The following is a 23,191-nucleotide window of genomic DNA, read 5'->3' on the forward strand; positions in this document are numbered from 1 at the left end:
GTGGGCCGGGCACATGCACGTTGACACGGTCACTAGGTGTACGGTGTTTCCTCCAACACATTGGTGTGGCAGGCTTCCGGGTTAAGCGGGCATTGTGTCAAGAAGCAGTGCGGCTTGGTTGGGTCGAGTTTCGGAATGACGCACGGCTCCCTGACCTTCGCCTCTCCCGAGTCCGTACGGGAGATGCAGCGATGCGACGAGACTAACTAGCAATTGGATGCCATGAAATGCCGATAAAAGGGGGAATAGTAAGATGCACAAGGCAGGTCTTTCTCCAGAATGCACTCTCTCCTTGCCAATTTGTGCACATTCATTGTTTCATAACTTAATGGTGTGAATCGTTTGTCCTTTGATTGTTAGTGTCTATCAATTCCCATATCACCACTGGCACAGTTAATGTTCATTCACATCATCTCTAATCTACAGTGTTTATGTTAACGCATTCAATATTTCATTAATATAGTAGATTACGGTTGTCATTGTCGGAGTTCAACCTATGCTACACTTGTGAGAAACAAGGTTTTGTTCATTCCATTTTACCAGTCGTCAATTTATTCATTGTCTTTTGTTTGGAGCGCTCCTGTCGATGTTGATAAGGACACACACATGATTCCACATTGAAGTAGGCCTGAAGTAGTCTACCTGGCCTGTACGCAAAGGTATAGATGTGAACATACAGTTGGGCTTAAAGCATCAGACAAGCTCAGCGCATACAGTTGGGCTTAAAGCATCAGACAAGCTCAGCACATACAGTTGGGCTTAAAGCATCAGACAAGCTCAGCACATACAGTTGGGCTTAAAGCATCAGACAATCTCAGCACATACAGTTGATTAGAACACATAGGGTGTTACAGTATTTGGAAAAATACACAGAGGAGGAGGGGGGGTGACAGCCATATTGCTTTATTTAAGACTGTAACCATTGTACCCACCAACACGTAACACTTGATTAAGCAAGTTGAGGTGGACCGTCTCTCCCCCTCACCTCGCAAGTGGTCCTCAAACATTGCTTCCTTTCTTCCTGTCCTCCATATCCCTCTTCCTTCCTTTCTTTCTTCCTCTCCTCCATACCCCTCTCCCTCTCTTCCTCTCCTCTCCCTCTCTTCCATATCCCTCTTCCTTCCTTTCTTCCTCTCCTCCATACCCCTCTTCCTTTCTTCCTCTCCTCTTCTCCTCTCCCTTTCTTCCTCTCCTCTTCCTTTCTTCCTCTCCTCTCCCTTTCTTCCTCTCCTCTCCCTTTCTTCCTCTCCTCTCCCTTTCTTCCTCTCCTCTCCCTTTCTTCCTCTCCTCTCCCTTTCTTCCTCTCCTCTCCCTTTCTTCCACTCCCTTCCTCCATATCCCTCTTCCTTTCTTCCTCTCCCTTCCCCCATATCCCTCTTCCTTTCTACCTCTCCTCTCCCTTTCTTCCTCTCCTCTCCCTTTCTTCCTCTCCCTTTCTTCCTCTCCTCTCCCTTTCTTCCTCTCCTCTCCCTTCCTCCATACCCCTCTTCCTTTCTTCCTCTCCTCTCCCTTTCTTCCTCTCCCTTTCTTCCTCTCCTCTCCCTTTCTTCCTCTCCCTTCCTCCATATCCCTCTTCCTTTCTTCCTCTCCTCTCCTTCATATCCCTCTTCCTTTCTTCCTCTCCCTTCCTCCATACCCCTCTTCCTTTCTTCCTCTCCCTTCCTCCATATGCCTCTTCCTTTCTTCCTCTCCCTTCCTCCATATCCCTCTTCCTTTCTTCCTCTCCCTTCCCCCATATCCCTCTTCCTTTCTTCCTCTCCCTTCCTTCATACCCCTCTTCCTTTCTTCCTCTCCCTTCCTCCATACCCCTCTTCCTTTCTTCCTCTCCCTTCCTCCATACCCCTCTTCCTTTCTTCCTCTCCCTTCCTCCATATCCCTCTTCCTTTCTCTTCCTCCATATCCCTCTTCCTTTCTCTTCCTCCATATCCCTCTTCCTTTCTCTTCCTCCATATCCCTCTTCCTTTCTCTTCCTCCATATCCCTCTTCCTTTCTCTTCCTCCATATCCCTCTTCCTTTCTTCCTCTCCTCCATATCCCTCTTCCTTTCTTCCTCTCCCTTCCTCCATACCCCTCTTCCTTTCTTCCTCTCCCTTCCTCCATATCCCTCTTTCTTCCTCTCCTCCATATCCCTCTTCCTTTCTTCCTCTCCCTTCCTCCATACCCCTCTTCCTTTCTTCCTCTCCTCTCCTCCATATCCCTCTTCCTTTCTTCCTCTCCTCCATATCCCTCTTCCTTTCTTCCTCTCCTCTCCTCCATATCCCTCTTCCTTTCTTCCTCTCCTCCATATCCCTCTTCCTTTCTTCCTCTCCTCTCCTCCATATCCCTCTTCCTTTCTTCCTCTCCTCCATATCCCTCTTCCTTTCTTCCTCTCCTCCATATCCCTCTTCCTTTCTTCCTCTCCCTTCCTCCATATCCCTCTTCCTTTCTTCCTCTCCCAACCTCCATACCCCTCTTCCTTTCTTCCTCTCCCTTTCTTCCTCTCCCTTCCTCCATATCCCTCTTCCTTTCTTCCTCCCCCTTCCTCCATACCCCTCTTGCTGTCTTCCTCTCCTCCATACCCCTCTTGCTGTCTTCCTCTCCTCCATACCCCTCTTCCTTTCTTCCTCTCCTCCATACCCCTCTTGCTGTCTTTTAATCCCCTATTCCAACAACTGCCAACTCCTGTTCAGTACACATATAGTAGGGTGCTATAACAAGCTCAATGCAGATCAGTGATGTGTGGGTGTTGCCCATCTGTCATAGATCTTGGTCTACTTCATTAGGACTCCTTCAATCATACAAGACCACCATATACACTGTAATATAGTGTTTTAATGCCACATCCAGTTAGGGCTAGCCTTTAGATCAAACAGGTCTTTGACACCAAGGAGCAAGCATGGCTCTATACTTCTAAAGCAGACATGTCATTTAGACTGACTGGGAATTCTGCTGACTTCAATCTGTCTGCCCCAACCACCGCCACAGATGTCTAGGAGATCACCCCTCTAGAATGTGTGTGCGAGTGTGTGTGTCACTCACTGCGTCTGCACTCTTGAAGTAGAGTCTGTAGTTAGTGATGAAGACTTTGCCTTTCAGAGCTCCACTGAATGGACAGATATAGATGATGTCTTTGTCTGGAGAGAGAGAGAGGAAGAGAGAGAAAGAGAGCGCGAGAGAGGGTGAACGGGAGAGGGTGAATGAGAGAGAGGGTGAACGAGAGCGAACAAGAGAGAAAGAGAGCGAGAGGGACGGGAAATGACCTACTAGATACACACCCATTTCCACCATCCACTCCCACTGAACAAGCCATGTTGACAATGACCCATATTGTAACCAAACATGAACCACAATACAACACTAACAGCAAGACAAAAGCTGCACTAAACCTGTCTGTACTTTCCACAAAACTTCCTATCATTCTCCTACTCTCACTTCTTTTCTAAATTCTCCAAGCTATAGCTACCAGAAATGACTCCACACACACAGAGAGAGACAGAGAGAAAGAGAGAGACAGAGAGAGAGGAAGAGAGAGAGAGAGAGAGAGAGAGACAGAGAGAGAGAGAGAGAGAGAGAGAGAGGGAGAAAGAGAGAGAGAGGGAGAAAGAGAGAGAGAGGGAGAAAGAGAGAGAGAGGGAGAAAGAGAGAGAGAGGGAGAAAGAGAGAGGGAGAAAGAGAGAGAGAGGGAGAAAGAGAGAGACAGAAAGAGAGAGACAGAAAGAGAGAGACAGAGAGAGAGGAAGAGAGAGAGAGAGGAAGAGGGAAAGACAGAGAGAAAGAGAGGAAGAGAGGGAGAGAAAGAGAGGAAGAGAGAAAGAGAAAAAGAGAGCGTGCGAGAGACTAACAATTCAAGCTGACTTGGTTGGAGAGGTTCTATATTTAGTCTCTCTTGTGACAAAACCAACATGGTTTCTCTCGTTATATTTACTGTCAACATACTAACAGAACACAGATCAGATTCAAATACTAACAGAACACAGATCAGATTCAAATACTAACAGAACACAGATCAGATTCAAATACTAACAGAACACAGATCAGATTCAAATATAAAAAAAACAATCACAACAGAAGTGAAACCAAGTCATTCTAAGATCTCTCCAACAGAGTTAAAAACAGTTCCCATTAGAAAGGGCCTCGAGTCTGAAGGAAGGCTATCAGACCGAACGTATACAAACATTTCTCTGTACCTTACTAATACTAATAGAATAGGAAGCCGAGAGCAGACTCCCAGTGTCCAACAGTCTTAGAATAAGTATCCATTGTGGATAGACCATGTACCCCCTAAGGGTACTAGTGCCCCAAGATGAAAACAACAACAATCACTGGTTTAGAAGAACACACCTATGATCCTCTCCTCTCCGGGCAGTAAGCTGCAGTCTGCCAGGGGCTCCATTTTCAGACTCTCTCTGGACGCCTGCAGAGCAACAGAGGGGTATTAATATGACAGAAAGACACAGAGTCAGGTATGACACTGCTGTAGACGTGTACACAATTACTGCTATTCCTTAGCACTTTCCTTTGAAGTCAATATTACAAGCACTTGTAATCAAATGTTGCCTCCCCCCAAAACATTTCGGGGGGGGGACTGGGCAAATGTTTAGGTCGTGAGTGGAAACTTGAAGCATGTGAGAATTTTGCGCAACTTCCAGCACAGTTTACAGTGAAAACATTAGTTTTAGACGGAAGCCAATAGGATATTGTGGCTATTGGAGCATAATGTAGGTCTACCAACAAAACCAATGGAGCAAATCCCAGAATATTTCCACATGGAAATAGCTTTCGGTGTCTATGATATAGACTACAGTAGCCTATATGTGGTGTTCAGTGCAGGACTAAAGATTTGGACCAAATAGGGGACTGTCAATGGCATTGTATGATTGTATTTGTCTGCATGTATTTGCACACACTGTATAGAGATTTTTCTATTGTGTTATTGACTGTACGTTTGTTTATTCCATGTGTAACTCTGTTGTTGTTGTCTGTGTCACACTGCTTTGCGTTTTCTTGGCCAGGTCGCAGTTGTAAATGAGAACTTGTTCTCAACTGACCTACCTGGTTAAATAAGGTGAAATAATAAATTATGCCAGAAAACACTTGACAAAACACCATGTATTAGTATTACCACACAGAGAATTAGACACTGTAGGCTACCACTCTGACTCCTGGCTTATTTACATATTCAAGCCTCAAAATACAACACTGCCCCGTTAATTAAGGCATAAGCTTTTTTACCTGACTGGCTTTTTAAAAGACAGCTGGAAATGTAGCCTACACGTTGTGTGCTCTTGTAGGACGCAGTAACATCCCCAGAACTGGGCTAATAACTCACCAACATGTACCTGTACACCTGCTGTACATGTACCTGCGCTCTGATCTGAAAAGCACCTTCACTCCCAGGTGATTGAAAGACAGCTCATGGTGGTGCTCTGCCTACAACAAAATCACAGACCCAAATCTTGCAAAGGTACATTTGTTTTGGTTTGTCGCATTGAAAAAGGGCTGATAAATGTTTTTATATGTGATCGAATCAACATCATCTAGTTAGCGAGAACTCGGTGACGTTCAAATGGCTTGTGTCTCTGCGAGGCATTTCTTCTGTGCGGCAGTCCTGCCTGAGAGGGAACATTGCTTGAAATTACACCATGTAATCCACACAACATTAAAGACACCTGCTCTTCCCATGACGTATCTTTCACCTGGTCAGTCTATGATCACTTATTGATCACTTGTTAAATCCACTTCAAAAGCAGTGTAGGTGAAGGGGAGGAGACCAGGTTAAAGGTGAAGGGGAGGAGACCAGGTTAAAGGTGAAGGGGAGGAGACCAGGTTAAAGGTGAAGGGGAGGAGACCAGGTTAAAGGTGAAGGGGAGGAGACCAGGTTAAAGGTGAAGGGGAGGAGACCAGGTTAAAGGTGAAGGGGAGGAGACCAGGTTAAAGGTGAAGGGGAGGAGACCAGGTTAAAGGTGAAGGGGAGGAGACCAGGTTAAAGGTGAAGGGGAGGAGACCAGGTTAAAGGTGAAGGGGAGGAGACCAGGTTAAAGGTGAAGGGGAGGAGACCAGGTTAAAGGTGAAGGGGAGGAGACCAGGTTAAAGGTGAAGGGGAGGAGACCAGGTTAAAGGTGAAGGGGAGGAGACCAGGTTAAAGGTGTTAAAGGTGGGAGGAGACCAGGTTAAAGGTGAAGGGGAGGAGACCAGGTTAAAGGTGGGGGGCAGGTTAAAGATGGGGGGAGACCAGGTTAAAGATGGGGGGGGAGACCAGGTTAAAGATGGGGGGAGACCAGGTTAAAGATGGGGGAGACCAGGTTAAAGATGAGGGGGGACCAGGTTAAAGATGAGGGGGGGGGGACCAGGTTAAAGATGAGGGGGAGGGGGACCAGGTTAAAGATGGGGGGGACCAGGTTAAAGATGAGGGGGAGGGGGACCAGGTTAAAGGTGAAGGGGAGGAGGACCAGGTTAAAGGTGAAGGGGAGGAGACCAGGTTAAAGGTGAAGGGGAGGAGACCAGGTTAAAGGTGAAGGGGAGGAGACCAGGTTAAAGGTGAAGGGGAGGAGACCAGGTTAAAGATGGGGGGGGAGACCAGGTTAAAGAAGATGGGGGAGACCAGGTTAAAGATGGGGGAGACCAGGTTAAAGATGAGGGGGGAGGGACCAGGTTAAAGATGAAGGGGAGGAGACCAGGTTAAAGGTGAAGGGGAGGAGACCAGGTTAAAGGTGAAGGGGAGGAGACCAGGTTAAAGATGGGGGGGGAGACCAGGTTAAAGATGGGGGGAGACCAGGTTAAAGATGAGGGGGGAGACCAGGTTAAAGATGAGGGGGGACCAGGTTAAAGATGGGGGGAGACCAGGTTAAAGATGGGGGGGAGACCAGGTTAAAGATGAGGGGGGACCAGGTTAAAGATGAGGGGGGGACCAGGTTAAAGATGAGGGGGGACCAGGTTAAAGATGAGGGGGGACCAGGTTAAAGATGAGGGGGGGGGACCAGGTTAAAGGTGAGGGGGGACCAGGTTAAAGGTGAGGGGGGGGACCAGGTTAAAGGTGAAGGGGAGGAGGACCAGGTTAAAGGTGAAGGGGAGGAGGACCAGGTTAAAGGTGAAGGGGAGGAGGACCAGGTTAAAGGTGAAGGGGAGGAGGACCAGGTTAAAGGTGAAGGGGAGGAGGACCAGGTTAAAGGTGAAGGGGAGGAGGACCAGGTTAAAGGTGAAGGGGAGGAGGACCAGGTTAAAGGTGAAGGGGAGGAGGACCAGGTTAAAGGTGAAGGGGAGGAGGACCAGGTTAAAGGTGAAGGGGAGGAGGACCAGGTTAAAGGTGAAGGGGAGGAGGACCAGGTTAAAGGTGAAGGGGAGGAGGACCAGGTTAAAGGTGAAGGGGAGGAGGACCAGGTTAAAGGTGAAGGGGAGGAGGACCAGGTTAAAGGTGAAGGGGAGGAGGACCAGGTTAAAGGTGAAGGGGAGGAGGACCAGGTTAAAGGTGAAGGGGAGGAGGACCAGGTTAAAGGTGAAGGGGAGGAGGACCAGGTTAAAAGGTGAAGGGGAGGAGGACCAGGTTAAAGGTGAAGGGGAGGAGGACCAGGTTAAAGGTGAAGGGGAGGAGGACCAGGTTAAAGGTGAAGGGGAGGAGGACCAGGTTAAAGGTGAAGGGGAGGAGGACCAGGTTAAAGGTGAAGGGGAGGAGGACCAGGTTAAAGGTGAAGGGGAGGAGGACCAGGTTAAAGGTGAAGGGGGAGGAGGACCAGGTTAAAGGTGAAGGGGAGGAGGACCAGGTTAAAGGTGAAGGGGAGGAGGACCAGGTTAAAGGTGAAGGGGAGGAGGACCAGGTTAAAGGTGAAGGGGAGGAGGACCAGGTTAAAGGTGAAGGGGAGGAGGACCAGGTTAAAGGTGAAGGGAGGAGGACCAGGTTAAAGGTGAAGGGGAGGAGGACCAGGTTAAAGGTGAAGGGGAGGAGGACCAGGTTAAAGGTGAAGGGGAGGAGGACCAGGTTAAAGGTGAAGGGGAGGAGGACCAGGTTAAAGGTGAAGGGGAGGAGGACCAGGTTAAAGGTGAAGGGGAGGAGGACCAGGTTAAAGGTGAAGGGGAGGAGGACCAGGTTAAAGGTGAAGGGGAGGAGGACCAGGTTAAAGGTGAAGGGGAGGAGGACCAGGTTAAAGGTGAAGGGGAGGAGGACCAGGTTAAAGGTGAAGGGGAGGAGGACCAGGTTAAAGGTGAAGGGGAGGAGGACCAGGTTAAAGGTGAAGGGGAGGAGGACCAGGTTAAAGGTGAAGGGGAGGAGACCAGGTTAAAGGTGAAGGGGAGGAGGACCAGGTTAAAGGTGAAGGGGAGGAGACCAGGTTAAAGGTGAAGGGGAGGAGACCAGGTTAAAGGTGAAGGGGAGGAGACCAGGTTAAAGGTGAAGGGGAGGAGACCAGGTTAAAGGTGAAGGGGAGGAGACCAGGTTAAAGGTGAAGGGGAGGAGACCAGGTTAAAGGTGAAGGGGAGGAGACCAGGTTAAAGGTGAAGGGGAGGAGACCAGGTTAAAGGTGAAGGGGAGGAGACCAGGTTAAAGGTGAAGGGGAGGAGACCAGGTTAAAGGTGAAGGGGGGAGACCAGGTTAAAGGTGAAGGGGGGAGACCAGGTTAAAGGTGAAGGGGGGGAGACCAGGTTAAAGGTGAAGGGGGGGAGACCAGGTTAAAGGGGAAGGGGAGGAGACCAGGCTAAAGGTGAAGGGGAGGAGACCAGGTTAAAGGTGAAGGGGAGGAGACCAGGTTAAAGGTGAAGGGGAGGAGACCAGGTTAAAGGTGAAGGGGAGGAGACCAGGTTAAAGGTGAAGGGGAGGAGACCAGGTTAAAGGTGAAGAGGGAGGAGACCAGGTTAAAGGGGAAGGGGGGGAGACCAGGTTAAAGGTGAAGGGGAGGAGACCAGGTTAAAGGTGAAGGGGAGGAGACCAGGTTAAAGGTGAAGGGGAGGTGACAAGGTTAAAGGTGAAGGGGAGGAGACCAGGTTAAAGGTGAAGGGAGGGGACCAGGTTAAAGGTGAAGGGGGGGAGACCAGGTTAAAGGTGAAGGGAGGAGACCAGGTTAAAGGTGAAGGGGGGGAGACCAGGTTAAAGGTGAAGGGGGGGAGACCAGGTTAAAGGTGAAGGGGAGGAGACCAGGTTAAAGGTGAAGGGGGGGAGACCAGGTTAAAGGTGAAGGGGAGGAGACCAGGTTAAAGGTGAAGGGGAGGAGACCAGGTTAAAGGTGAAGGGGAGGAGACCAGGTTAAAGGTGAAGGGGGAGGAGACCAGGTTAAAGGTGAAGGGGAGGAGACCAGGTTAAAGGTGAAGGGGAGGAGACCAGGTTAAAGGTGAAGGGGAGGAGACCAGGTTAAAGGTGAAGGGGAGGAGACCAGGTTAAAGGTGAAGGGGAGGAGACCAGGTTAAAGGTGAAGGGGAGGAGACCAGGTTAAAGGTGAAGGGGAGGAGACCAGGTTAAAGGTGAAGGGGAGGAGACCAGGTTAAAGGTGAAGGGGAGGAGACCAGGTTAAAGGTGAAGGGGAGGAGACCAGGTTAAAGGTGAAGGGGAGGAGACCAGGTTAAAGGTGAAGGGGAGGAGACCAGGTTAAAGGTGAAGGGGAGGAGACCAGGTTAAAGGTGAAGGGGAGGAGACCAGGTTAAAGGTGAAGGGGAGGAGACCAGGTTAAAGGTGAAGGGGAGGAGACCAGGTTAAAGGTGAAGGGGAGGAGACCAGGTTAAAGGTGAAGGGGAGGAGACCAGGTTAAAGGTGAAGGGGAGGAGACCAGGTTAAAGGTGAAGGGGAGGAGACCAGGTTAAAGGTGAAGGGGAGGAGACCAGGTTAAAGGTGAAGGGGAGGAGACCAGGTTAAAGGTGAAGGGGAGGAGACCAGGTTAAAGGTGAAGGGGAGGAGACCAGGTTAAAGGTGAAGGGGAGGAGACCAGGTTAAAGGTGAAGGGGAGGAGACCAGGTTAAAGGTGAAGGGAGGAGACCAGGTTAAAGGTGAAGGGGAGGAGACCAGGTTAAAGGTGAAGGGGAGGAGACCAGGTTAAAGGTGAAGGGGAGGAGACCAGGTTAAAGGTGAAGGGAGGAGACCAGGTTAAAGGTGAAGGGGAGGAGACCAGGTTAAAGGTGAAGGGGAGGAGACCAGGTTAAAGGTGAAGGGGAGGAGACCAGGTTAAAGGTGAAGGGGAGGAGACCAGGTTAAAGGTGAAGGGGAGGAGACCAGGTTAAAGGTGAAGGGGAGGAGACCAGGTTAAAGGTGAAGGGGAGGAGACCAGGTTAAAGGTGAAGGGGAGGAGACCAGGTTAAAGGTGAAGGGGAGGAGACCAGGTTAAAGGTGAAGGGGAGGAGACCAGGTTAAAGGTGAAGGGGAGGAGACCAGGTTAAAGGTGAAGGGGAGGAGACCAGGTTAAAGGTGAAGGGGAGGAGACCAGGTTAAAGGTGAAGGGGAGGAGACCAGGTTAAAGGTGAAGGGGAGGAGACCAGGTTAAAGGTGAAGGGGAGGAGACCAGGTTAAAGGTGAAGGGGAGGAGACCAGGTTAAAGGTGAAGGGGAGGAGACCAGGTTAAAGGTGAAGGGGAGGAGACCAGGTTAAAGGTGAAGGGGAGGAGACCAGGTTAAAGGTGAAGGGGGGAGACCAGGTTAAAGGTGAAGGGGGGGAGACCAGGTTAAAGGTGAAGGGGGGGAGACCAGGTTAAAGGTGAAGGGGGGGAGACCAGGTTAAAGGTGAAGGGGGGGAGACCAGGTTAAAGGTGAAGGGGGGGAGACCAGGTTAAAGGTGAAGGGGGGGAGACCAGGTTAAAGGTGAAGGGGGGGAGACCAGGTTAAAGGTGAAGGGGGGGAGACCAGGTTAAAGGTGAAGGGGGGGAGACCAGGTTAAAGGTGAAGGGGGGGAGACCAGGTTAAGGGGTGAGACCAGGTTAAAGGTGAAGGGGGAGACCAGGTTAAAGGTGAAGGGGGGAGACCAGGTTAAAGGTGAAGGGGGGGAGACCAGGTTAAAGGTGAAGGGGGGAGACCAGGTTAAAGGTGAAGGGGGGAGACCAGGTTAAAGGTGAAGGGGGGAGACCAGGTTAAAGGTGAAGGGGGGAGACCAGGTTAAAGGTGAAGGGGGGAGACCAGGTTAAAGGTGAAGGGGGGAGACCAGGTTAAAGGTGAAGGGGGAGACCAGGTTAAAGGTGAAGGGGGAGACCAGGTTAAAGGTGAAGGGGGGAGACCAGGTTAAAGGTGAAGGGGGGAGACCAGGTTAAAGGTGAAGGGGGGAGACCAGGTTAAAGGTGAAGGGGGGGAGACCAGGTTAAAGGTGAAGGGGGAGACCAGGTTAAAGGTGAAGGGGGAGACCAGGTTAAAGGTGAAGGGGGGAGACCAGGTTAAAGGTGAAGGGGGAGACCAGGTTAAAGGTGAAGGGGGGAGACCAGGTTAAAGGTGAAGGGGGAGACCAGGTTAAAGGTGAAGGGGGAGACCAGGTTAAAGGTGAAGGGGGAGACCAGGTTAAAGGTGAAGGGGGGAGACCAGGTTAAAGGTGAAGGGGGAGACCAGGTTAAAGGTGAAGGGGGGAGACCAGGTTAAAGGTGAAGGGGGGAGACCAGGTTAAAGGTGAAGGGGGAGACCAGGTTAAAGGTGAAGGGGGAGACCAGGTTAAAGGTGAAGGGGGAGACCAGGTTAAAGGTGAAGGGGGAGACCAGGTTAAAGGTGAAGGGGGGAGACCAGGTTAAAGGTGAAGGGGGAGACCAGGTTAAAGGTGAAGGGGGAGACCAGGTTAAAGGTGAAGGGGGAGACCAGGTTAAAGGTGAAGGGGGGAGACCAGGTTAAAGGTGAAGGGGGGAGACCAGGTTAAAGGTGAAGGGGGGAGACCAGGTTAAAGGTGAAGGGGGAGACCAGGTTAAAGGTGAAGGGGGGGAGACCAGGTTAAAGGTGAAGGGGGGAGACCAGGTTAAAGGTGAAGGGGGAGACCAGGTTAAAGGTGAAGGGGGGAGACCAGGTTAAAGGTGAAGGGGGAGACCAGGTTAAAGGTGAAGGGGGGAGACCAGGTTAAAGGTGAAGGGGGAGACCAGGTTAAAGGTGAAGGGGGGAGACCAGGTTAAAGGTGAAGGGGGGAGACCAGGTTAAAGGTGAAGGGGGAGACCAGGTTAAAGGTGAAGGGGGAGACCAGGTTAAAGGTGAAGGGGGAGACCAGGTTAAAGGTGAAGGGGGGGAGACCAGGTTAAAGGTGAAGGGGGAGACCAGGTTAAAGGTGAAGGGGGAGACCAGGTTAAAGGTGAAGGGGGAGACCAGGTTAAAGGTGAAGGGGGGAGACCAGGTTAAAGGTGAAGGGGGAGACCAGGTTAAAGGTGAAGGGGGAGACCAGGTTAAAGGTGAAGGGGGAGACCAGGTTAAAGGTGAAGGGGGGAGACCAGGTTAAAGGTGAAGGGGGAGACCAGGTTAAAGGTGAAGGGGGGAGACCAGGTTAAAGGTGAAGGGGGAGACCAGGTTAAAGGTGAAGGGGGAGACCAGGTTAAAGGTGAAGGGGGAGACCAGGTTAAAGGTGAAGGGGGGAGACCAGGTTAAAGGTGAAGGGGGAGACCAGGTTAAAGGTGAAGGGGGGAGACCAGGTTAAAGGTGAAGGGGGAGACCAGGTTAAAGGTGAAGGGGGGAGACCAGGTTAAAGGTGAAGGGGGAGACCAGGTTAAAGGTGAAGGGGGGAGACCAGGTTAAAGGTGAAGGGGGAGACCAGGTTAAAGGTGAAGGGGGGAGACCAGGTTAAAGGTGAAGGGGGGAGACCAGGTTAAAGGTGAAGGGGGAGACCAGGTTAAAGGTGAAGGGGGAGACCAGGTTAAAGGTGAAGGGGGAGACCAGGTTAAAGGTGAAGGGGGAGACCAGGTTAAAGGTGAAGGGGGAGACCAGGTTAAAGGTGAAGGGGGAGACCAGGTTAAAGGTGAAGGGGGAGACCAGGTTAAGGTGAAGGGGGGAGACCAGGTTAAAGGGGGAGACCAGGTTAAAGGTGAAGGGGGGAGACCAGGTTAAAGGTGAAGGGGGGAGACCAGGTTAAAGGTGAAGGGGGAGACCAGGTTAAAGGTGAAGGGGGAGACCAGGTTAAAGGTGAAGGGGGAGACCAGGTTAAAGGTGAAGGGGGAGACCAGGTTAAAGGTGAAGGGGGAGACCAGGTTAAAGGTGAAGGGGGGAGACCAGGTTAAAGGTGAAGGGGGAGACCAGGTTAAAGGTGAAGGGGAGGAGACCAGGTTAAAGGTGAAGGGGAGGAGACCAGGTTAAAGGTGAAGGGGAGGAGACCAGGTTAAAGGTGAAGGGGAGGAGACCAGGTTAAAGGTGAAGGGGAGGAGACCAGGTTAAAGGTGAAGGGGAGGAGACCAGGTTAAAGGTGAAGGGGAGGAGACCAGGTTAAAGGTGAAGGGGAGGAGACCAGGTTAAAGGTGAAGGGGAGGAGACCAGGTTAAAGGTGAAGGGGAGGAGACCAGGTTAAAGGTGAAGGGGAGGAGACCAGGTTAAAGGTGAAGGGGAGGAGACCAGGTTAAAGGTGAAGGGGAGGAGACCAGGTTAAAGGTGAAGGGGAGGAGACCAGGTTAAAGGTGAAGGGGAGGAGACCAGGTTAAAGGTGAAGGGGAGGAGACCAGGTTAAAGGTGAAGGGGAGGAGACCAGGTTAAAGGTGAAGGGGAGGAGACCAGGTTAAAGGTGAAGGGGAGGAGACCAGGTTAAAGGTGAAGGGGAGGAGACCAGGTTAAAGGTGAAGGGGAGGAGACCAGGTTAAAGGTGAAGGGGAGGAGACCAGGTTAAAGGTGAAGGGGAGGAGACCAGGTTAAAGGTGAAGGGGAGGAGACCAGGTTAAAGGTGAAGGGGAGGAGACCAGGTTAAAGGTGAAGGGGAGGAGACCAGGTTAAAGGTGAAGGGGAGGAGACCAGGTTAAAGGTGAAGGGGGAGACCAGGTTAAAGGTGAAGGGGAGACCAGGTTAAAGGTGAAGGGGGGAGACCAGGTTAAAGGTGAAGGGGGAGACCAGGTTAAAGGTGAAGGGGGGAGACCAGGTTAAAGGTGAAGGGGAGGAGACCAGGTTAAAGGTGAAGGGGGAGACCAGGTTAAAGGTGAAGGGGGGAGACCAGGTTAAAGGTGAAGGGGGAGACCAGGTTAAAGGTGAAGGGGGAGACCAGGTTAAAGGTGAAGGGGGAGACCAGGTTAAAGGTGAAGGGGGAGACCAGGTTAAAGGTGAAGGGGAGGAGACCAGGTTAAAGGTGAAGGGGAGGAGACCAGGTTAAAGGTGAAGGGGAGGAGACCAGGTTAAAGGTGAAGCGGAGGAGACCAGGTTAAAGGTGAAAGGGAGGAGACCAGGTTAAAGGTGAAGGGGAGGAGACCAGGTTAAAGATGAGGGGGGACCAGGTTAAAGATGAGGGGGGACCAGGTTAAAGATGAGGGGGGACGGACCAGGTTAAAGATGAGGGGGGACCAGGTTAAAGATGGGGGAGACCAGGTTAAAGATGGGGGAGACCAGGTTAAAGTTGAGGGGGGACCAGGTTAAAGTTGAGGGGGGACCAGGTTAAAGTTGAAGGGGAGGAGACCAGGTTAAAGTTGAAGGGGAGGAGACCAGGTTAAAGATGAGGGGGGAGACCAGGTTAAAGGTGAAGGGGGAGACCAGGTTAAAGGTGAAGGGGGGAGACCAGGTTAAAGGTGAAGGGGAGGAGACCAGGTTAAAGGTGAAGGGAGGAGACCAGGTTAAAGGTGAAGGGGAGGAGACCAGGTTAAAGGTGAAGGGGAGGAGACCAGGTTAAAGGTGAAGGGGAGGAGACCAGGTTAAAGGTGAAGGGGAGGAGACCAGGTTAAAGGTGAAGGGGAGGAGACCAGGTTAAAGGTGAAGGGGAGGAGACCAGGTTAAAGATGAAAGGGAGGAGACCAGGTTAAAGGTGAAGGGGAGGAGACCAGGTTAAAGGTGAAGGGGATGAGACCAGGTTAAAAGGTGAAGGGGAGGAGACCAGGTTAAAAGGTGAAGGGGAGGAGACCAGGTTAAAAGGTGAAGGGGAGGAGACCAGGTTAAAGATGAGGGGGGAGACCAGGTTAAAGATGAGGGGGGAGACCAGGTTAAAGATGAGGGGGGAGACCAGGTTAAAGATGAGGGGGGAGACCAGGTTAAAGGTGAAGGGGGGAGACCAGGTTAAAGATGAGGGGGGAGACCAGGTTAAAGGTGAAGGGGAGGAGACCAGGTTAAAGTTGAAGGGGAGGAGACCAGGTTAAAGATGAGGGGGGGGGGGACCAGGTTAAAGGTGAAGGGGAGGAGACCAGGTTAAAGGTGAAGGGGGGGAGACCAGGTTAAAGGTGAAGGGGAGGAGACCAGGTTAAAGGTGAAGGGGAGGAGACCAGGTTAAAGGTGAAGGGGAGGAGACCAGGTTAAAGGTGAAGGGGAGGAGACCAGGTTAAAGGTGAAGGGGAGGAGACCAGGTTAAAGGTGAAGGGGGGAGACCAGGTTAAAGATGAAGGGGGAGACCAGGTTAAAGATGAAGGGGGAGACCAGGTTAAAGGTGAAGGGGGAGACCAGGTTAAAGGTGAAGGGGGAGACCAGGTTAAAGGTGAAGGGGAGGAGACCAGGTTAAAGGTGAAGGGGAGGAGACCAGGTTAAAGGTGAAGGGGAGGAGACCAGGTTAAAGGTGAAGGGGAGGAGACCAGGTTAAAGGTGAAGGGGAGGAGACCAGGTTAAAGGTGAAGGGGGGGAGACCAGGTTAAAGGTGAAGGGGGGGAGACCAGGTTAAAGGTGAAGGGGAGGAGACCAGGTTAAAGGTGAAGGGGAGGAGACCAGGTTAAAGGTGAAAGGGAGGAGACCAGGTTAAAGGTGAAGGGGAGGAGACCAGGTTAAAGGTGAAGGGGATGAGACCAGGTTAAAAGGTGAAGGGGAGGAGACCAGGTTAAAAGGTGAAGGGGAGGAGACCAGGTTAAAGGTGAAGGGGAGGAGACCAGGTTAAAGATGAAGGGGAGGAGACCAGGTTAAAGATGAGGGGGGAGACCAGGTTAAAGATGAGGGGGGAGACCAGGTTAAAGATGAGGGGGGAGACCAGGTTAAAGGTGAAGGGGAGGAGACCAGGTTAAAGATGAGGGGGGGGGAGACCAGGTTAAAGGTGAAGGGGAGGAGACCAGGTTAAAGGTGAAGGGGAGGAGACCAGGTTAAAGGTGAAGGGGAGGAGACCAGGTTAAAGGTGAAGGGGAGGAGACCAGGTTAAAGGTGAAGGGGAGGAGACCAGGTTAAAGATGAAGGGGAGGAGACCAGGTTAAAGATGAAGGGGAGGAGACCAGGTTAAAGATGAAGGGGAGGAAACCGGTTGAAGATGAAGGGGAGGAGACCGGTTAAAGAAGGATTTTTAAGCTTTGAGACAACTGGAGACACAGATTGTGTATGTGTTAAGTGCATTTGAACAGGATATGGTAGTAGGTGCCAGGCGCACCGGTTTGGGTCAAGAACTGCAAAGCTGCTGGGATTATAACGCTCAACGTGCACATCAAGAATGGTTCACCACCCAAAGGACATCCAGCCAACTTGACACAACTGTGGGAAGCATTGGCGTCATAGCAACATATTCTCAGTGGTTTTGTCCTCTGTGTATTTCTCTGGAGATAATGAGGGGTGTCAGACACCAGTAGAACTGTTCTGTTCACTACAACAGAGATGTAGCCTATATAATTAGCACCAGTCAAAAGGTTTAGAACAACTACTCATTCAAGGGTTACTTATTTTTACTATTTGCTACATTGTAGAATTATAGTGAAGACATCAAAACTCTGAAATAGCACATATGGAATCATGTAGTAACCAAAAAAAAAAGTGGAAATCAAAATGTATTTTTTATTTGAGTTTCTACAAAATAGACACCATTTGCCTTGATGACAGCTTTGCAGACTCCTGGAATTCTCTCAACCAGCTTCATGAGGTAGTCACCTGGAATGCATTTCAATTAACAGGTGTGTCTTGTTAAAAGTTCATTTGTGGACTTTCTTCCCCCTTCTTAATGCATTTCAGTCAATCAGTTGTGTTGTGACAAGGTAGGGGTGGTATGCTGCAAAGTTCAGTATCATTAACTGCACTTCAGATTGCAGCCCAAATAAATGCTTCACAGAGTTGAAGTAACAGACACTAACTGCTCAGAGACTGTGTTAAATCAGGCCTTAATGGTCAAATTGCTCCAACAAACCACTTCTAAAAAAAGACACCAATAAGAAGAGATTTGCTTGGGCCAAGAAATGAGCAATAGACCTTTGGAAATCTGTTCTTTTGTCTGAGGAGTCCACATTTGCGATTTTTGGTTCCAACCGCCGTGTCTTTGTGAGATGCCGAGTAGGTGAACGGATGCTCTCCGCATGCGTGGTTCCCACCGTGAAGCATGGAGGAGGAGGTGTGATGGTGCTTTGCTGGTGACACTGACTTATTTAGAATTCAAGGCACACTTAACCAGCATGGCTCCCACAGCATTCTGCAGCAGTACGGCATCCCATCTGGTTTACACTTAGTGTTTTATCATTTGTTTTTCAATAGGACAATGACCCAACACACCTCCATGCTGTGTACGGGCTATTTGACGAAGGAGAGTTTTTTAAAATGTTTTATTATTTGACCAAGAAGGAGAGTGATGGAATGCTGCAACAGATCACCCAACTTCAACCCAATTAAGATGGTTTGGGATGAGTCAGCTGCGTTTCCTTCACTCTGCGGTCCAGTGCTCAGCATTGTGGGAACTCCTTCAAGACTGTTGTAAAAGCATTCCAGGTGAAGCTGGTTGAGAAAATGCCAAGAGTGTGCAAAGCCTTGTCTGTGTGTTTGACCAAAACTCTCTCCCCTTCAGCACAATGGAGTGCACAGGTATTACAGTCACTGTCCTTTCAGCACGACCAGCCTATCACCTTTGATGTGATGCTGTCATTGTTGCTATTGGCGACAGTGTGATCGTGGCGTTGGACTACCACAGGGTGAGTAAATAGCATGTTTTTTGTTTTTCTGGGCACATTTTATGCTGTGTCACGACCAGGCCCGTTTCAGTCGTTCATAACGTCCTCCGGCACTTGAACGGTCCAACTACAGAACGTATAACCCTCCCCCAAACCTAACCATTAGTAGGGGTAACTAACCCTCCCACCCAACCCTAACCATTAGTAGGGGTAACTAACCCTCCCCCAAACCTAACCATTAGTAGGGGTAACTAACCCTCCCCCAAACCTAACCATTAGTGGGGGCAACTAACCCTCCCCCAAACCTAACCATTAGTGGGGGCAACTAACCCTCCCACCCAACCCAAACCATTAGTAGGGGTAACTAACCCTCCCCCAAACCTAACCATTAGTGGGGGCAACTAACCCTCCCCCAAACCTAACCATTAGTGGGGGCAACTAACCCTCCCACCCAACCCTAACCATTAGTAGGGGTAACTAACCCTCCCCCAAACCTAACCATTAGTGGGGGCAACTAACCCTCCCCCAAACCTAACCATTAGTAGGGGTAACTAACCCTCCCACCCAACCCTAACCATTAGTAGGGGTAACTACCCTCTGTTACCCTACTGAGAGAACTGTCTGCCAATCCCTCTGTCAGTCTGACCACACAACACCTCTCTGTTACCCTACTGAGAGAACTGGCTGCCAATCCGGCCACACTGTTTGAGTACTAGAGACATATAATAGTGCAGAGAGACCTGGCCTACCCAGGGCTCGACAAAGCCACACTTGTGACCTAACAGTCATTTGTTTTGCATGGAAAACTCTCAACAGTCAACGCTACGAGAGCACTGTTTTTATTGGCTACCACTCTGGGACTTCCTGATTGGAAAGCCAATAAGAATGACTAATCTGAGTGTGAAAGAGGGTCTCTGTACTGAGCGTAACTAACCTAGGTGTTCTAACATCTCCTGAGTAGGAGAATCAGGTGAGATAGTTCAAGGCTACTCAACTAATCTAATCTGGGGGTCTCCGAGGAGAGGTTTGACAACCACTGGCCTGACATACATGATGCTAGTGCTCCAGCAGCAGGCATTTGCCTTGATGATGCTGGTTGTCAGGGCAACACAGACAGAGTTCCTACATGGGATCTTTCAGCGGTGCAGGGGGTAGGACAGCACTACGGAGGCCAGAGGAAAAAAATAATAATAAACAGATTCATGACAGAGGCTAACCAGGCGCAGGTGCATAGTTTATTAACAAGTGCATAGTTTATTAACAAGTGCATGGTTTATTAACAGGTACATGGTTTATTAACAGGTACATGGTTTATTAAAAAGGTATAAGAAGACTAACCTAACTAGCCATTTCATAGGCACCTATCCATACTGGGACTAGGTTGGTTAAACACAGCTTACCGAGTGTAGTGCATTTAGGTTAGGGGAAGAAGAGTGTGTGTTTGTGTGTGTGTGTGTGTTGTGTTATTAGGCCTTAAGGGACATACACTGAACACAACTCTGAATATGGATTTGTGAGTCAGGCTCTTGACACACACACTCCCTATATCAGTCCCCCAGCATCAGGTCTGGAGCATGAATTCACGAGTTCTGCTGGTTGGCTACTGTGTAGCAACCTCGCGCTGCCAAAAGCCCTTTAATGTGTAGGTATCATCTTTAGTGCTGAGCCTAACCGCTGAGACAGTAACAGAACATTAAATATTACAGTTGAAGTCAGAAGTTTACATACACTTAGGTTGGAGTCATTAAAACTCGTTTTTCAACCACTACACAAATTTCTTGTTAACAAACTATAGTTTTGGCAAGTCCATTAGGACATCTACTTTGTGCACGACACAAGTCATTTCCCAACAATTGTTTACAGACAGATTATTTCACTGTATCACAATTCCAAGGGGTCAGAAGTATACATACACTAAGTTGACTGTGCCTTTAAACGGCTTGGAAAATTCCAGAAAATGATGTCATGGCTTTAGAAGCTTCGGATAGGCTAATTGACATCATTTGAGTCAATTGAAGGTGTACCTGTGTATGTATTTAAAGGCCTACCTTCAAATTCCGTGACTCTTTGCTTGACATCATGGGAAAAATCCAAATAAAATCAGCCAAGAAATCCCAGAAAAATAATTGTAACCTCCACAAGTCTGGTTCATCCTTGGGAGCAATTCCCAAACGCCTGAAGGTACTACGTTCATCTGTACAAACAATAGTAGGCAAGTATAAACACCATGGGACCACACAGCTGCCATGCCGCTCAGGAAGGAGACGCATTCTTTGGTGCGAAAAGTGCAAATCAATCCCAGAACAGCAGCAAAGGACCTTGTGAAGATGCTGGGGGAAACAGGTACAAAAGTATCTATATCCACAGTAAAACGAGTCCTATATCGACATAACCTGAAAGGCCGCTCAGCAAGGAAGAAGCAACTGCTCCAAAACCACCATAAAAAAAAGACAGATTACGGGTTGCAACTGCACATGGGGACAAAGACCATATAAATGTTATCTGGCCTGATGAAACAAAAATAGAACTGTTTGGCCATAATGACCATCGTTGTGTTTGGAGGAAAAAGGGTGAGGCTTGCAAGCAGAAAAACATCATCCCAACCATGAAGCACGTGCGTGGCAGCATCATGTTGTGGGGGTGCCTTGCTTGCAGGAGGGACTGGTGCACTTCACAAAATAGATGGCATCATGAGGTAGGAAAATGATGTGTATATATTGAAGCAACTTCTCAAGACATCAGTCAGGAAGTTAAAGCTTGGTCGCAAATGGGTCTTCCAAATGGACAATGACCCCAAGCATACTTCCAAAGTTGTGGATAACAAAAGTCAAGGTATTGGAGTGGCCATCACAAAGCCCTGACCTAAATCCCATAGAGAATTTGTGGGCAGAACTGAAAAAGCTTGTGCGAGCAAGGAGGCCTACAAACCTGACTCAGTTACACCAGCTCTGTCAGGAGGAATAGGCCAAAATTCCCCCAACGTATTGTGGGAAGCTTGTGGAAGGCTACCCAAAACGTTTGACCCAAGTTAAACAATTTAAAGGCAATGCTACCAAATATTAACTGAGTGTATATAAACTTCTGACCCACTGGGAATGTGATGAAAGAAATAAAAACAAATAAATCATTCTACTATTATTCTGACATTTCACATTCTTAAAAAGTGATCCTAACTGACCTAAGACAGGGATTTCTTACTATGATTAAATGTCAGGAATTATGAAAATCTGAGTTTATATGTAGTTGGCTACGGTGCATGTAAACTTCCAACTACAACTGTACATGCTGCAAACCACAAAAAAAAAACAACTGAAAACACAGACAGACCAGAGAGAGAGTTAGAGGACTATACAGAGATAGAGAACTAAAAATTAGAGAGAAGGGAAAGAGAGCGAGTGAGAACGAGAGAGAAACAGACACTGAACACACTTACATTGTGACTGGAGCTGTTCTCCAGGGGATTATTAGAGGAGTTGTAGACCGGTATTGAAGCAGAGGCCATGACTCTACAGAGGAGTACTTCTTCCACTGACTGACTCTACAGGAGAGGGGGAGGAGACAGGGGGGAGTGGTGAGGGAGAAAAGGAGGATAGAGCGAGAGATGGAGAGAGGAGGGAGAGAGGTGAGAACAAAAGTAAGATTTTAATATTGATGAATGAGGTCATTGGGACCTTTCCCACCCTTGGTTAGTTAGCCCAAAAAGAAGAACCACATTGTCATTCCCTTCTGAAGACAGTCACAGAAGGTCTTTCACAGACTAAAAGCTGCCCTGTCAGTGTCACACCACTGCCTACAGTGAAAGTACAGTACTTGGCTCATCAGAGAGACAGTGGTTACGACCAACTGCTATAGCTTATTCAAGAATAGAGACGTCAACAAAATGTGGCACGCTCTTCCTTTCCTCTTTCCAACAGCAGCGATGATGATGCAATGAAAGGGAAAGTGCGTGTCTGAGCCAATGAGATATGGAAAGGGAAAGTGCGTGTCTGAGCCAATGAGATATGGAAAGGGAAAGTGCGTGTCTGAGCCAATGAGATATGGAAAGGGAAAGTGCGTGTCTGAGCCAATGAGATATGGAAAGGGAAAGTGCGTGTCTGAGCCAATGAGATATGGAAAGGGAAAGTGCGTGTCTGAGCCACCACAATGAGATATGGAAAGGGAAAGTGCGTGTCTGAGCCACCACAATGAGATATGGAAAGGGAAAGTGCGTGTCTGAGCCACCACAATGAGATATGGAAAGGGAAAGTGCGTGTCTGAGCCACCACAATGAGATATGGAAAGGGAAAGTGCGTGTCTGAGCCACCACAATGAGATATGGAAAGGGAAAGTGCGTGTCTGAGCCACCACAATGAGATATGGAAAGGGAAAGTGCGTGTCTGAGCCACCACAATGAGATATGGAAAGGGAAAGTGCGTGTCTGAGCCACCACAATGAGATATGGAAAGGGAAAGTGCGTGTCTGAGCCACCACAATGAGATATGGAAAGGGAAAGTGCGTGTCTGAGCCACCACAATGAGATATGGAAAGGGAAAGTGCGTGTCTGAGCCACCACAATGAGATATGGAAAGGGAAAGTGCGTGTCTGAGCCACCACAATGAGATATGGAAAGGGAAAGTGCGTGTCTGAGCCACCACAATGAGATATGGAAAGGGAAAGTGCGTGTCTGAGCCACCACAATGAGATATGGAAAGGGAAAGTGCGTGTCTGAGCCACCACAATGAGATATGGAAAGGGAAAGTGCGTGTCTGAGCCACCACAATGAGATATGGAAAGGGAAAGTGCGTGTCTGAGCCACCACAATGAGATATGGAAAGGGAAAGTGCGTGTCTGAGCCACCACAATGAGATATGGAAAGGGAAAGTGCGTGTCTGAGCCACCACAATGAGATATGGAAAGGGAAAGTGCGTGTCTGAGCCATCACAATGAGATATGGAAAGGGAAAGTGCGTGTCTGAGCCATCACAATGAGATATGGAAAGGGAAAGTGCGTGTCTGAGCCATCACAATGAGATATGGAAAGGGAAAGTGCGTGTCTGAGCCATCACAATGAGATATGGAAAGGGAAAGTGCGTGTCTGAGCCATCACAATGAGATATGGAAAGGGAAAGTGCGTGTCTGAGCCATCACAATGAGATATGGAAAGGGAAAGTGCGTGTCTGAGCCATCACAATGAGATATGGAAAGGGAAAGTGCGTGTCTGAGCCATCACAATGAGATATGGAAAGGGAAAGTGCGTGTCTGAGCCATCACAATGAGATATGGAAAGGGAAAGTGCGTGTCTGAGCCATCACAATGAGATATGGAAAGGGAAAGTGCGTGTCTGAGCCATCACAATGAGATATGGAAA

General features: G+C 49.4%; 1 protein-coding gene across 6 annotated transcripts in view; it reads right to left on the reverse strand.

The window, feature by feature from the left end:
* mtm1 (myotubularin 1) overlaps positions 1-23,191 on the reverse strand; it is a 76,861-nt gene that overhangs the window by 31,345 nt on the left and 22,325 nt on the right. For 5 of the 6 annotated variants that reach the window (XM_052497646.1, XM_052497645.1, XM_052497644.1 and 2 more), the window contains exons 2-4: positions 21,279-21,383; positions 4,320-4,392; positions 3,018-3,112 (exon numbers count right to left, since the gene is read on the reverse strand). In XM_052497646.1, the coding sequence (XP_052353606.1) occupies positions 3,018-3,112; positions 4,320-4,392; positions 21,279-21,347 (237 nt within the window). In that variant the 5' untranslated portion in view covers positions 21,348-21,383. The remainder of the gene's footprint in view (positions 1-3,017; positions 3,113-4,319; positions 4,393-21,278; positions 21,384-23,191) is intronic. The other variant, XM_052497647.1, reaches the window with a different exon arrangement.

This window comes from Oncorhynchus keta, chromosome 35 (genome assembly GCF_023373465.1).
Source record: "Oncorhynchus keta strain PuntledgeMale-10-30-2019 chromosome 35, Oket_V2, whole genome shotgun sequence".
Classification (NCBI taxonomy): domain Eukaryota; kingdom Metazoa; phylum Chordata; class Actinopteri; order Salmoniformes; family Salmonidae; genus Oncorhynchus; species Oncorhynchus keta.